The sequence below is a fragment of the Aulonocara stuartgranti genome, assembly GCF_965226115.1.
Source record: "Aulonocara stuartgranti genome assembly, chromosome: 6".
Taxonomy (NCBI): Eukaryota; Metazoa; Chordata; class Actinopteri; order Cichliformes; family Cichlidae; genus Aulonocara; species Aulonocara stuartgranti.
The window spans coordinates 31134930-31151426 of record NC_138944.1 but is presented as its reverse complement, the minus strand read 5'-3'; the positions used below and the strand labels follow the sequence as shown (position 1 = coordinate 31151426).

Below are 16497 nucleotides of genomic sequence, written 5' to 3'. Positions count from 1 at the left end.
GGCTATCGCATACTGCAACTAAAAGTGTTAAATGAGAATCAGCTTCAACAAGTAAATCGTTAGAAGATAAAAACGAGTAAATGAAAACACAGAAACACTTCATGAGCTCGTCTTATGACCACAGTTGTGGTTTAAGGTTTGGACTGCACACAGATTTACAGACTTTGAAATAGATGGCAGTGGTCTGCAAGACTGGAAAAGGCTGTTTTAGCCCTGTAGCACTTCATGCCTATCTTACCAGCACCGTTTAGACACACTACAGCCAATGTCAATACAGGTGGATTATGGATCAGTCACACAACAACAGAAATAGGATAATAACCTCCTTGCCTTATGATTGCTTTTAATTTACTTTTTTTTCTTTAGTTTTTTCCTGCCACAGGTCAAGCATGCGACATCCTAAGTGTCTCAGCACTACTTTCAACCACAATGGGTCTCGACAGGTCGTGTGTCTCCAAAGAATTGTGACCCAACTTGGACTGACTGCAATCCCTCTCAGACAGATTGGCAAAGCTGTGAAATTAATATAATTCATAAACACAGACACGCTCACAGTCTGAGTCAGTCTGCGCCAATGAGTGTAACTCGTGTGTGATTATCTCTGTCCAACAGAAGATTCGACTGCACTGGTTGTATTTCTATATAAAAGCAAAGTTACAGACAACCTGTCATTTTTCAGTTAATTCACTGTCCTGAAGAAACTACATCACATCTATGAGGTTCTGGCTGGACTCTGACTGTAAGTAAATTTCTGTGCATGTAGACAACAACAGATATCCAATTAGCGTCGATATATATCAGTTAATTGCTGTTATCAGATTTGACCTCATTTCCAACTTGATTCCATCCAGTCGCAACCTGATGGCACATAGGTTAACAGCACTTCTTGCTGTTTCATCCACCAAAGTTGCTTTACAGAGGGCAACTGACTGCAAGTGGTCACAGACCTGGTCCCCATCTTAAAAGCCATCATTTCAAAGCCAACAACACCGCAATACAATTTGTTAAATTCATTTTATGATTATGTGAAAGAAGCACAAAAGGTTTTGAAAAAAGGCCAATGATTTATTTTCTCGTCTCCATACCTTGGTTAATGACATCGTTTTCCTTGGTCACCCTGGTGATGTAGGTATCGGGGGAGACGCAGAAGTCGCTGGCTGACTGTGGGGGGCGAGTGCACATGACACATCAGGCTACAGTAACGTGCTGAACAAACTCACTCGAGCAGTGGGTAAAGATTACATCACTGCAGAGCCGGAGAGCTCAGCAGTGTTGCCATGGTTACACTTACAGCAGCGACAGCCAGCTCCAGGCCCAGCGATCCCCAGCTGATGATCAAAGTCAGAACACCCAGCAGACACACTCTGAAGAACAACCCCCCCCCAAAAAAATATCTTTTTAAAGCAAGATTCAGCTTACCAACACGTTATACAGGAGGCAGTCTCAGCACACACAGAGGCAGGACACAATTTGATCTGTCCAATAGGAGCAGGCTTTGGTGTGTGATGTAAGGTAGCATACCCAATAAGAGTGCCTCTAGAGTTGCGTATCAGTCCAAACAGCACCAGAAGACAAATGAGAACATCAAAGAGCAACAGGCCAAGGTACCCCAACCACCTGTAAATAAAAATAATTATCACAGTGTTTCATACAAACATACAACACCAAGTCAAACAGATACATATGCAATGCAAAGGAAAAGCTAATTAAAGCTTTACTAGAAGACTCGACACGTAACAGCATCACAATCTGTTTTTTTTATCAACCACTTTTTCTGTCATTGCCCCAAAAACAACAAAGCAGGTTAACATGAACAGAAAAAGAGGGATGAAAGCCATTCACAGTTAAAGAATGAGATCAGAGTACCCATTCATTCACAAACTACTGCGAAGGATACAATCTCCACATAATCCATGAATAGCTTTTAAGAGCTCCTTTTAGCATGTATCTCAGCCTCTCCGTTTAAAGGTGCATCATGACATTGTTGATCCAATGTGTCTGTCAGAGGAAGCGAGTAGCCTTCATTCTGGTTAGAACTAGAACTGGTTATTTTGCCTTTTCTTGCTAACATTTGTTGAATTCTGCTGTTGTGCACCTAAAATATTTAAATTCTTATTTGATTTGATTGAGGATATGACCAGAACACATGGTCCATCATCTGTGGTTTTAATAGTTAACCTTACAGTATAACACTTTGTGTATGAGAGAATGTAAGAGTAGTCTTGAGTCTGAGTAAGAAACAAAATCCATGCTGGTCAGTAGTTACCTGTAAAAGTCAAAGGCCTCCGTTTTACGGGCCAAGTCCTCCAGGGAGATCTCAGTATTGGACCAGAAGGGAACATCAACCATCAGCCTCACCAGCTCATCCAGCTGTCCCTGGAGCTTCTGGACGATGGACACATAATCTGTCTGATCCTGGAAGGCTGTCTCTAACTGGACCAAGTTCTCCTCCACAGTCTGGTTTAAGGCTAGGGCGCTGTCTGAAACCTAGAAAGAAAAAACTGTCATTAGGAAGGTTTTCCATAAATAAATAAATAAATTTTTTGCAATCAGTGGACAACTCACCAGTTTCTCCACTCCAGACACGGTGCGGTTGGCATGACGGAAGGAGTACGCTAAACGCGCGGCTCCATCACTCGACTCTCCGTTTCCATAGAATCCTACGGCTATGCCAGCGCTAGGAGGCAGAAAACAAGACATCCCACATGTAAACACAGCACATAATTTAACCTTTAAATTCATATCATACAGAACTACCCACTGACAGTTGAACTGCTGAGTGCAGTTGCTCTTTCAACCAGCAACAGGCGACATTGAGCACTTTGGCTTTTCGGCTTTGGTGTCACCCTAAAGCCTCGGGCAAGCACAGGACTACCAGAAATGATTCACACACACTCACACACACACACACACGGAGCCCAAACAATAATTGGGTCACCAGACCGCAAATAATATGATCCTTCTGCAGCTCTGCACCCACGTTCACACATTACATATGCTGCGATATCTGGGGTTACTGGCCCCCAACTTTCCTTTATTTCAAGCCCACGTCCTCCTTAACCATGTTCACGCTACGACTAACCCGTCGCCCGCCCAACACCACCACCGTTACAGAAATCTTCTCCACTCTGTGTTTTGTCACTCCTGACCCCTTTTCCCCGACATCCCCCCTCCTCACCATGCTTTTATAGCCTCACTCAGCCTGTAAAAGCTCCTGCCCTCCCCTTGTATGCATGTGCCCGACTGTATGCTTTTGTATTGATGATGCTGTCTGCACAATAACACCAGACAGATTTGTAGAGAGAAATTTATGGCCCTTATTACAGCAATTCATTGTAGCCCATTAGATTTTGAGTAGCCCCTCTTACAACAGGGTCTGCGCTGTGTGTGTGTCTGCGTGTGTGTTTCAGAGCTTTATGACATACATGACATAAAACCGCAAACACAGAAGAAAAACAGAGTGGTGATAAAAAACAAGCACAGTAGCCCTTTAATGTGCTTTGTGCGTTGATGTAGCCACTGTCTACTTCATCAGTTATCATTTCCCCACCCATCCCTGCCTCCCATCATCTCACTCCATCCTCCATGTGATCTCAGCTTAAACAGTCAACCACCTCCCTCAGCTCCTGTTTACACATCCTCTTCTTCTCACCCAACACCCATTCTGTCCCTTAGTTCCCTTTTATCCCTCCTTTCCTCTCTCCATGAGTTTTATCTCCCTGGTTTTAATACCAGCTGCTCCTATCAGGAGATTGCATAAGCTTAGGATATGAAACAGACAGAGATCCTCCTTTAAGGCAAAAGTTGAGAAATCAAATAAGAGACAGTAAACACTATCCAGCTTAGTTCTGATAACACAAACAACCTCCAAACGGGAGAATACAAATACGTTACTAGAACATCTTTTTGCCTTTTAGGAACAGCAAGCTGTTCTTAACGAGGTCACCTCAAAGAAACTGCGCTCTGTTTAGTTTCTGCTTCAGTCCACTTTCAACTGAAATGAACTGACTTCATGAGCTAAAAATGCTTTGTTCTACCTAAATGAGCACACTTAAGTGCAGTCAGACGGAGCTCAGCAGATAAGAAAGTAAACGCTGAATACAACGCTGGGTTATGATCACTTCCAGTGCAAACAGATTCACTGCAGTCCAAAATAAATGCATTCAGTTAGCAGACAGCATTCTGATGATTAAAACCGCTACTAACAAAGCAGCTGATGACTATTAAGACTATTCTGGGGGATTCACCAATCCAATTCGTGCTGGCCAGGCCTCCTTTCTGGCTCTAATTTCATACATTATCCGCAATAATGTCATCAAAAACATTTTGATTAATCAAAATTGATACAAAGTGTATGATACATACAGGGTGAGTGTCATAGTGCCTGTGGTTTTTATTACCGTAGTTTTACTGTTTTCTCCCTCTGTGTGAGTCCCAAAGATTCTGTCACCTTGTTCAGCGTTGCTGTCTTCATGTCTCGTCATTAGTTATTTGCCTCTACCATTTTTACTTTGAAGGTTAGTTTTCTCGTGTGCCTTGTTTTGGTTTTACTTCCTGCTTTTGTTTCCCTCCTTCGAGACGGTCCGCTGTTCACTGTTTTCACCTGCATCTAGACACCGATCAATGTGTGTCGGCTCGTCTGTTTGTTCCCTGTTGTTCTCCCGTTTGTTCCCTTGCTCCTTGTTCTTTTGGTGCTTCTTTATGGATTCTTGTTTACCTTTTCAGACTGGACTCTGGACTGGGTTTGATCTGACAGTAAATGCTCATTTTCTATTGCTTTCCCTGCCTCCCTCTGTGTTCTGCTTTTGGATATTCTCACTAATATTATATGAGAAAATGAGACACATGGCTGACTTTTTTTTTTCAGCAACAGCCATTTGAGCTATGCATATTTTTTGATCCAATGATCTCTCTATGTAATTGTTTTGATCATTCTACTAGATTCAAATTTCACAGGAATCCAGCCATTTACATTGATCCACAGTTCAGCAGTTCATGTTACCTTACCTGTTCTCTATGTGTTTTTGAATATGCATTTTACAATCAGTTACTCAGATACAGTGTTCAGTTCATTCTTGGCAGCCAGTTTGTTATTTGAGAAAATAACTAATAATCAAATATGTTGATCTTTTTGTTTTTTGGCTGATCTTTTCACAACAACAGCAAAAAAAAACCTAAAGCAAGCTACAGAGTCTCCTGTATAAACACACTACAGCTGCACACAAATGAAGGAAGCCCACATGTAGCTGGAGCTGAGCCAAAAATAACACATGATGTCATATTAAATTGTGGACCAACCAAAAAAAAACCCAAAAAAACAAAACGCATGGAACCGCACGCACACAAAATCACACGCAAATGCGTTCACATATACTCGGATCCATATTCAATAAGAAATATTACAGCTAATCATAACATATGAAAACCTCCAAAACAACGATCTTCAGCTCTGAATCACGCTAATGTGCGTACATGCACACACACACATACACAAAGACAGCTTCCCCGACTGTATAATTCATTTCTCGTCTCTGCATCAAATCTGCTTCTGTCTCCATGGCAACCTTTCTAGGCCAGGAAGAAGGCCGAACAGAGAGAAATAATAAATAAAGGAGGAGGACTAGAGATGTAGAAATGGAAAGAGAGGAAGGAAAAAGTCAGCAGAGGAGAGGCATAAAATTGATGAGAGGGTAACTGAAAGAGGAACAGTCTGTGTGTCTCTAAGCAGGCAGAAATGTGCTCGTCTGTGTCTTTGTGTAAGAGCAGAGCCCACACACACTCCACTATCTGTGGTCAAAATATCCTACCACTGGGTCACTTGGGTTAAAGAACCCAGAGCGTACAAAGCCTTCAGAGTCAGATAAACACAAACACTGAAGTGTCACCACCTGGCTGGCTCCCAAATATGCCACATGGGCTTCATGCATGTGATACAGCAGCTGGAATGGTGACTTGCCACCATTGCCACCTATTCTGCATTTCACTGTCAGCTTCTTACCCTCGGCCTCTTTTTATTTATCTATTGTCCTGTCAGGGCGTGCAGCTGTAATAGACCTGCTAATTCTCTCATCAGGACTAGCTTACCCACCATGAGGCGTACCATTTCAGGCATTAACACTTTCTGGAAAGATTTTATAGCGCTTACAGTGTCATGACGAGTTATCATTGATCTGCACACTTTTGTTATCTTTACTTTATATGTTCTACTTGGCTAGCCCCACATACACACATATGGTTAAATAGATAAACACACTAACATACACATGGCAAAGCAGATAAACACACTCACACACGCATGTTGAAACAGAGCAGTGGAGAGAGGGGAAACGATCACGATCTTAAATAACTACAAAATGCTGCACCTGAGTATAGGCAAGTCACTGTAATATGTAAAGAAACCAGTTTGAGATGATTAATTATCCTGCATCAGAAGATGGGTATACTGTGGTCATAGTATTTAAATGATGATCAGTTGATACTAAGGGGCCCAAAGTGTGCCAAGAAAACAATCTCCCACACCATTACACCAGCAGCAGCCTGAACTGTTAATACAGGGCTTGAGGCCAGCGAGCCTGAGTGAATTGTAGCCTCAGTTTCCTGCTCTTTGCTGACTGTAGTGTCACTTGGTGTGGTTTTCCGCTGCTGTAGACCTTTTGCTTCAAGGATGCTTCAGAAATGCTCTCCTGTATACCTTGGATGCAATGTGTGCTAAGACAAAACTAGTTATTAATGATAACTAATTCAAAAATTATTTACATGTTGACTGCATGTGTTTGTTGTACACATATAATACAAGTAAGAGACAAATAAAAAATCCAAAGTCATTCTGCTCATGCTACTCACTGCTCCAAAGTAATGATGAGAGAAACTTGTTCTGATTGAAGAAAATTAAAACGTTTGCCTTAAGTCATCACTGCTCAGCCTGTTAGTCAAGCACTACAAGCCTGCTATCCCTTTTCAGCTGCACGCTGTACACTAACTGGCTGTATAACGCTTTTCTTAGCCAACCCCCTGAGAAAATTTGAGTCCAGGGCTAGAGGGCAACTCTTCCAAGTGAATAGCTAATTATGCTGGCTCAGCCCTATGGGAGCATTCACACTTAAGCACTGCCAAACAAAGGCATCCCTGACTTTTGTTTTGTTTTGTTTCTTTGCAGGATTGATGGTCTAATGCTGCGCTTCATTTACCTCCGAAGTCAGATGTCAAAGCAGGGAATGACATCACTCCCGACTTGACTGCGTTCAAGCCGGAAAAGAAAGGAAAGAAGAGGATTTGTTTTGCTCCTAGCAATGTAGAAGCATCCATCTAGCAATACAGTATAATGTCTGTTTTTCTGCCCTTAAACACAAAGATGGAGCCTGGTTGGGTCTCTGTGTGTGACTTATTTAGTAAGTCACAAATACAAAACAGTAGTAGTACAGATGAGAGGTTTTGCAGTTTTTATGTGCACTTCCACCAACATGGATTTTGAAGTAAAGGACTTTCTGAGCTGGAAATCCAACTTGAGGGGGCGTTCCAGTTATAAATTCAGTCTTGGAAGTCAACATTTCCAACTTCTAACTTTAAATAAAGTATTAGCAACACTGGCACTCTTAAGGCAAGCCAACCAAGTTGCTGTGGATACCTTTACATTAACGAGAGCTAGCTAGTGCTGGACCATTTGAATAAACGTGGCTGATATGGTGCTCGACATTCTGAACTTTCATCAACTTTTCAGCATAAGTAAAGTGAAGCAGCAGATCCACAATTCAGTTCAGCAACACACGACATTACTTCATTCAAAGTCAATGAGACACAATCCTCCCTTACTCATCTTACAGACTGTGATGCAAAGGTGGATGTTGCTAAACGCACTCAAGCACAAACAGCTTCATCACATTGTACAGAAGAGTCGATCTCATAGGAATAACGTCTCACCTGCAGACGAGTGTGGCAATGATGACGCACCAAGCGGTGCAGCAGCAGTCAGCGCTAGGCTGCTGGGAGTGCATATGGGAGTGTGAGGACTCATCACTCTTGCGCCGCCGGCAGCAAAGCCAGAAAGAGTAGAAAAGGAGGAAAATAAGGTCCAGGCTCAAACACAGCAACGCCACAGCACCGAGGAGCAACACAGACTGAGGAAAGAGTGAGAGAAAAAACAAAAAACCAATTAGCAAAAACAAGACATTTGTGATTTTTGTACAGTTTGTGTTACACGTTTTCCATTAAACTTTGTCTTGATTCATTCAGATGCATCGTGTTTGAGAGGTTTCCTTTATCACAAGGAAGTGGGCCATTTAGGATGTGGGTTAAGGAAGCAAATTAGCTGATATGAACAGAAACCAGACACACCAACAGACCACATGATTTGCCAGACACATGTGAATGTATTTGCAAAACTGTGTTCCTGTCTCCTGCTACTTGAGGCCCCCAAAATAGTGACTGTTAAATGGGCTTTTGATAGACACCATAAAATTTTTACCTTCTCCTGTATTTGCACACCATCAAGCACATGCACACACACACCTCCACAAGTGAGAGGAAGCGCTGCTGCTGGGGAGCTGTATGCGCCAGAGACCCACCACACAGATCACATACCCTCTAAAAGCTTTGAAGTGTAAAAGAGGGTGGGGGTGATGGGGGTAGACAGAAGGAGAAGTAGGGGGAGTAAATTTGAAACAAAAAAAGACACGCTGGAGAGACGTACAAGGAAGCAGATGTGAAAAATGACTGAAGTGAACTCTAAAAAAGGAAGAAGCCGGTAAAGACAGACACGAGAGCTGTTACAGCAGTTTGGCTGGGACTGATGAAATCTTTTTTTATCTTACACACACGCTGAAATGTTGATTTTTCTTTCCCCTCTGGGACTGTCTGGAAAAGTCATTGTACTGGAGGACCATGAGGGACAATTACACGTTTCTGGAAAACCAAAAATCTCCACCTGCTAGACTACTTAAGGCAGACAAAGGAATTCTGCCACGGAGCTACATGGTGACAAACTGCAACAGTGCAACTCTTGATGATAAACACAATGGGACTCCACAAACACTTCCTGACTTCCCAAGATTTTAAACTGCTGCTTTTTTGCTACTGACCTCATATTTTTGCTGATTTCCAGACGGCAATGCCCTTACATCTTTAAGCTTATTAAAATATATCAGGAAAAGCAATCTCTGGGACTGTGTCTCTTAACCCAACAGGATTCGTGCAAGGATTAGAAGAGCAAAAAAAAGAACACACACACGAAGAAAAACAGACAATCACTGCAGTTTTAAAGGTCTTCTTCCTTGAGCCTCTTAGAATGGTTCCAATGAAAAAATAATGGAGAAACATGAACATCCTCCTAAGGATTGAACCAGCTATGTGTAAATATGGGTCTAAACGAGTTGCTAAGCACCTATATTCAATACGATGTCAAAACCACTAGGCATGGCACTACTTTTGAAGTAAAGGACTTTCTGAGCTGGAAATCCAACTGAGCTAGACGCCAATGTTAGCATGCTAGCATGAGCACAAAAAACAGTGCTAACCTGTTAGTAAGAGACTGTGCCACGTTTGCGTGTTCAGCATCTTAGTCTAAAATGTTAGAATGAGGGGCCAGCTAAAACTGCAATGTTCTCACTTCTATTTCTACTTTCACTGCCTCTTTAAATTGGACTTTTTCAATAAGCAGTACAATTCACGCTAGCTACTCACAAAAGCATATAAGTGATAACTTGTCTTTGAAGGCACAAATCTCTTTTCACATTAAGAAAAACTATGCACCCTAATAATGTCAGTGCTTCTTGGTGTGTGAGCTGAGGCACATGTAACAGCACTATAGCACCATACCAACACATAGGGGGCTAGAGCCAATCTAATCAGGTATGGGTTCATTAGAATACTACAGCAAAATTTTTCATACAGTATATGTGTAGTGAAACATGCCAGGCATCATTATTTACTAAACGCATCAGTCTACTGTGTGAGATCCTACAGTTATGGCTGTGACCTGGTGCAATGTTTAAATGTGATGTACCTCATTACAAGATAAGTTACAACTATAGTATATGGACAAAAGTACTGAGCTAGCTATACTTTATACCTACAGGAGCTGCTTAGCATTGAAAATCTAGCCAACGAAGCTCCCGGTGCAGTTTTTTGCTGATGTTAATGCCAGAGGAGGTTTGGAGCTCTGCAGTTATGGAGTCCACAGTGTTGGCGATGTTTACACACTACGTCCCTTGGCCATTGTCTGCCATTTGTGTAGTTTTAAAAGTTGTCTTATTACACTACCACACGCTTATTCCTAAAATAGCTGTGCTGTACAAAACAAACAGGTCTGTCTTAAATTATCCCCTCCAGTAGTTTTATTTTAAAAAATTTAAGTATTTTATTGTGCAAATTCTGACTGTAAGAAAAAATATTCATTAGTGAGGGTCCATCTCAGCAAATGTGCTATTAGCAATGTTGAGCCCTGCTCATCAGAAAGAAGGAGGAGGACAAGGAGAAGAAATCTGGTTATTACCCAGCTATCCCTGACTGTCTCCTCCCAACAGATTAAAGATGATGAGAGAGGAAATGACATGAGTTTCCTGATTCTTAGTCTATGGTATTACGTATAGGTATGTGTGTATGTAAAATCAACAAAGGGATTTAAACTAAATGGAGATACAGATTAACCGTAACAGACTGGCAATGAAACTGCACATATACATTATGATACATGTCACTAGTAGGACACATTCATGGAGAGAAAGTAATATTTTTACATGAATTCACGGTTTCCCCTTTCATAAGAGTTCAATTTTGGTTGGATTATGTTTTTTTTTCAAGTGGCCGAGATCTGATTTCAGAGCAAACTGCTCATGATGCTGTGGTGACTCGCATGCCCAAAAGAACAATGGCAAAGACGTCACATGTCATACAGAAATAAACATGGAGGTCACAGTTAGTGTTTACATTTTCTACTTCATAAGTTTGTGTGGGAAAATTTGTGAGCAGATGACAAAGAGCACAAAGACGACAGCCAGCTTTTTAATTATGGCATTTCTTGTGGCGTGTGTGGGTGCAGAGTCGGAGCCATGAGTGGTGGCATTGTACCATGAATTGCTTCACAGAGACAATTTTCAGGTTGTCACAGGCTATTTTAACTACATAATAGAATTGTGAATGTAAATTTCAGTTCAGAAACCAGAAAAAATAACTAGACTTCTGCCTGCAGTCTGAAGACAGCCTTCGGCACTGAAACAGTTTCATGCAATGACTAAGCCAAAATGGAAAAGAAAAAAAGAATACTGTACTGGCCTGAATGAATGAGAAGATCATCAGATATCAGGGGACTAGGTAATTCTTTCTGCAGATTTGTTTTTGTGTTTGCAAGTCTTATTTACAGCCTTACTGTTGCTAGGCAGGGAAATATTTTTGGACTGTTTATAGCATGTCTTTCAGGGTTAATACAATTGTTTGGTTAACCCAATTAAACACAGAGCATGAGTGAGACAGCAAGGCTGCGACATGCTTTGCTACAACATTGGAAAGAAACTCACTGTGAACACAGAGAAAATCTCCTGTTCCCATATGATGGGCTGAAAGGTGAAAACCCAAGCCTCCAAACACAGCTTAAACTCATGAAAAACGTAGGCTAGGCCATGCAATCAAACTGCAGGGCTTAAAAATTGGCATTAGTCAAAACAGTATTTAAAAACGAATTAAATGTCATTTTTTCATCAATAAACTCACATTTTCAGAGTGTGCATTTTTGATTTTAAAAAAGCAATTTTCACAGAAAACCTGGGCGTCTGAAAAACAACTAGTAAACAGATCATCAAAAAAGCAAGTAGTTCAAACAAATGCAACTAAAATCAACTACATACAATAAAGCTATCTATAGATAAACTATACTACAGACTATTAAGTCTGTTCATATAAAGAATTACATATACAATCCAATGCAAAAGTCTTAAAACACCATTGAAATTTACCTAAACACGTGTAAATGAAAATTAATAAGATACGCCATATAAGGCATAAACAGAGTTTGTACAATTTTAGTGAGCTTGAAAGTCAATATTTGGAATATTAAACCCCTTTTATTCTTCAGCACAGACGAAACCGTTTTAGGCAAACTTTCTTCTAATTTCTTATTCCAGGCTTCTTGAAGGACATTCAAAGCTCTTCTTTGGATGCTGGCTGCGTTTTGTTCCATAAAGATGATCCTCCTCTAAGGCCAATGCTATCACTGATAGTATTCATGCCCGATAGTTTTTCTATCCAGGTATGCCTTTGTAGCACTGTTGGGGATCATTGTCATGCTGAAAAATAAAGGATTTGCCAATGAGATGCTTTCCAGATGGTATTGCACGGTGGATCAAAATCTGATGATACTTTTCTCTGTTCATAATTCTCCCAAAACAATGATAGTCTCCACCCTGTTTTACAGATGGCTGTAGACACTCACTGTTCTACCTCTTCTGTGCAGACTAACAACACTTTGGACAAAAGCTTTCAAATTTGGATTCGTCACCCCGTAAGTCCCACTGCCACTGATTTTCAGTGCAGTTCTTGTGTAATTTGGCATACCTCAGCTTTCTCTCCCTCTTTCCCCTCCTAAAGAATTATTTCTTCACAGTCACCCTTCCACCAACACCATTTCCGATAAAGCTTTGGAGAACAATAGATGGATCAACTAAAAGGCCAGATGCATTTTACAGGTCCTGTGTCGTGTCGTTGTTTATTTTTTTGTTTCTTAAGGACATGACTTTCAGATACTGTTCATCTGCTTAATACATCTGTTTTGTGTCCTCCACTTGTCCAGTTCACTCAGATCTTTTAAGGAGACACTGCACTGAAATGCTGAGATATGGGAATCATCTCTTTGGTGCATTACTTTTTTATGTATGTCAAAGACCACTAAAAAGTTTCAACAAATTCTGGCACCTTGGAAGCAAACTGTAAAGAGATAAGGGCCGGCTCAGTACTCAGTAGAAAAAAGTGAAAACCCTAACCCATCACAAATTGGGTCTTGGAGATTATCAAACCCCAAAATTACTCAGTGCTTAGTGTGGTTAAGAGACGTAATGAAGTGAAAGTTTATGTTTAAGCAGCTAGAAATGAAAGATATCTCACAGTTTGCAGGAAATATGATTTGAATGATCACCTGCCAGTGAAAAGTGCAAATCAGCGAGTCATGACTGTTATGTTTACAAAGCAACAACAACTGACCTAGTACTTATAGAACTCCTCCTGGTGTGCTTGATGGCTGTTAGATTAACTGTCAGGCTAACAAACCATCAGTGCAGATTAGGCGTGGATCAATTAGCCCCTAATAAGCATGGTGAGCCTGGGTGTACATTAGTGTGTGCGTGCGTGCACATCTCCACACTAGAGATCAGCTTGCAGGCTGGAGGAGGGGCTAAACGTTAAACACCCCGGCACACTGATCTACTTTCAATCTGCCCATTTAAGTGTGTGTACATGCACTCCCACAAGTGTGCATGCATGTGTGTGTGTGTTTGAGATGACAGGATCAATCACTTCCACTTCACTGAGTTGTCCTTGCACTCTCCCTGCCTGTGTGTTACTCTGTAATTTGGCCTACTATCCTCTCAACTTCTTTCCTGAGGCATTCACTGACCTCAAGTTCATTCTGTTAATATTCACCTGTGCCACTGGGTCAAAGAGCTACCAAAGCATAAAGGCATGGACAGCGCACACAAAAAACATTCAACGCTAGCATCATCTTTCTAAACTGCTACGAGGAAATGCCTTCTTCAGTGCAAACTGTAGCAAACCATCCAAAATACCAATTACTGACTTACTTTCCACAGTTGGCAATATGAAAGTGTGTGTTATTACAGGTCACATGATTCCTCTGTAATGTTCTGCAGCTGCTTAACTGTGGCTGCGAGCTGACTTTGCGATTCCACCATAACGCAAACAGATGAACACAAATGCAGAACCTCAGGATAAGAGCTCCTATTTCAGCTATCCAGGAAAAAAAACGCAAACGGTTTTCTTCACAAAGCCACAGAGTCAGCATCCCCACTACAGTCAAAGTCATCACAGACCAGTGAGTGAGTGAGACATGGTGTGAGAGGAGAGCTTTTTTCTTTTTTTTTGTGACCAGCTTCAAAAGCTGAATGCAAATGAACCCGAGCCAAATCACATCAGAAAGAAAAACACTGCACAGAAGAATCTCTCTCTATTGTGTGTGTGTGTGTGTGTGTGTGTGTGTGTGTGTGTGTGTGTGTGTGTGTGTGTGTGTGTGTGTGTGTGTGTGTGTGAGAAATGTCGTGGTGCGGTGACGAACACCGTGTGCTGAAAGACACTGTGTAAGACCTTGTTTGTTATGTGTGCGCCCGAGTGTTTATGTGCTTCTCAGCTGGATGAGTAGATGCATGAAAGCCTTTGAGACAGATATACTGAGCCAATCTAAAGACGGGCTTCAGTGAAAGAGTGAAAGAAAGAAAGAGAGCATTCTTCCACAACAGACTCCAGCCCTCCCCTTCACCCTCCCCCCAGTCCAACTCACCCTCCTTCTCCTTGTCCTTCTCAACCTCTATCTCTCCCTCCTCTGCGTCTAGCCAGAATTAACGATTTCACCCTGAATGGAAAGCCCTACATTCACTCACTCACACACACACTTGCGAAATAACACACACGAAACCCCCCCAAGGGAGCTGTGTGACCTCATCTCAACGAGCAAGCTCTAAATGCGCTGACACAGAAAGCGAACATACTGTACGTGACATATATGTATGTATGTGTGTGTGTGTGTGTGTATATATATATATATGTGTGTGTGTGTGTGTGTGTATATATATATATATATATATATATATATATATATATATATATATATATATATATATACAGTGCACGCAACGTCTACAGCTGTACAAACAAACGTATGGTCGTAGCACAAAATCCTCACTGACATAGAAACCGCCTCGTTTGCTAAAATATGTCAGGATGTAATTAGTCTAAAAGGGGGGTCCTTAAAATTCCAGTGGGCAAACACATTGGCACACACATCTACAAAGGCCCTTAGTTAAACACTGAATAGCTCGCAGGAAGTGGCTATTTGGCAATTTGGAAGCACCTCCCATGGCTCATGGAGCCTTCTCTCTCTCCTCTCGGCTCCAATCAGTCCCTTTTTTATGTTTCTCACTCCTCTTCCTCCTCCTCCTCCTCTCTCCCTTCTTCTCTCTACGGTTCTCATCTCCCTCCCCTTGTTCGTGGCTGTGGGTGCCTTCCCACGCTCAGCGCATGAACTTGTACGCCCTCCCTTCTCTCCCCGTAGTGTCAGCAAATGCATTGAGGGATGACTGCGGTGCATGAAATGTGAGATCCTGAGTGATGTGCCTTTGCTTTATATGGCCTAGCGAGGCTGGGTTTACTGCTGCAGAGACCTGGGAGTCACCTTGTTTGAGGATTCTAATGAAATGCAGCAAAACTGGGGCAAATCCCCCCCCCCCTTTCAAGATGAAGCTGCTTTCCAATGCACCGTTCCTGACTCAGTCAGTGTTTAATCCAAGAATGATATCAATTAGTTTTATGCTTTCAAAGAAATCTAATTTGGGATTTTTCCTCATTAGTTTTTTCCAAGTATCAGGTTCATTTTAATCCAATAAAATGCTGAAAATTTGTGGAAAAACGGACCATCGGAGAGCACAAAGTGCTGACTGCATATTTTGTCCAACCAACCCTCGCAAATCAGCAGATATTACACTGATAATGATATACAAGTAGGACAATCACATTGGGATTTCTGCCAGTGATAAATGACTTTACATATTAATAGGTTTTCAAAATTGTCTGTGATTTATTTGTGGCCATTGGTTCCTACACTTCTAATGGTGTCTAGAGAGCCAAGAAATCAATTCCTACTCACTACCTCATATTACAGATTGCATATATGTATGAGCTGCAAGCAGTTCATCAAGAGTGATGATACTTTCACAAACCACCACATTTTATCATTGAAAGGTAAAAAAAAAACCCCAATCTGTCCACAGATGATTACACAGACTTAATATGGATTCATGGCCTGTGCTGGTGTCCAACTGGTACCTTTTTTGCTAAACAGAGTGAAGAATTATGGGAATTTAACCAACGTCGATCATGCTATTCATAGGTTGACTGCTAATTGGCTGACTAGTTGGCTTGGAGATTGAGGGGAACAACAGCAGAGTTCTCGATGAACAAGAAGAAGGGCAAAAAAATGTAAATATAAAAAAATAAAAATCACAAGACCTCAGACAATGGCTTTTTTCATTGTTTTTTCCTGTTTGATCATGACAGGGGTCAAAGCACAAACAATGGGACAAACAGCCCACATTACTGACTGCTCCATGTGTTTTTGGCACTGCCATCAGGTGACAGTACAGTTTCAGCACGTAGACGGGGTCCTGCACAGCTCTGTGTAGCTGCTCCAGCCTACCAACACTGCATCATGCCACGCGCTTTACAAGGTGAAAAAAACACCAGGAGCACTGTTAACAAAGGTTTATAGTTTCAGAGTGTAAAACAGTGTTT

General features: G+C 41.5%; 1 protein-coding gene across 3 annotated transcripts in view; it reads right to left on the bottom strand.

Annotated features, from left to right (window-relative positions):
- The window catches only part of ttyh3b (tweety family member 3b), a 28986-nt gene that overhangs the window by 10049 nt on the left and 2440 nt on the right, over positions 1-16497 (bottom strand). For all 3 annotated transcript variants that reach the window (XM_082537974.1, XM_082537975.1, XM_082537976.1), the window contains exons 3-8: positions 7918-8114; positions 2566-2677; positions 2267-2487; positions 1522-1617; positions 1292-1364; positions 1086-1161 (exon numbers count right to left, since the gene is read on the bottom strand). In XM_082537974.1, the coding sequence (XP_082394100.1) occupies positions 1086-1161; positions 1292-1364; positions 1522-1617; positions 2267-2487; positions 2566-2677; positions 7918-8114 (775 nt within the window). The remainder of the gene's footprint in view (positions 1-1085; positions 1162-1291; positions 1365-1521; positions 1618-2266; positions 2488-2565; positions 2678-7917; positions 8115-16497) is intronic.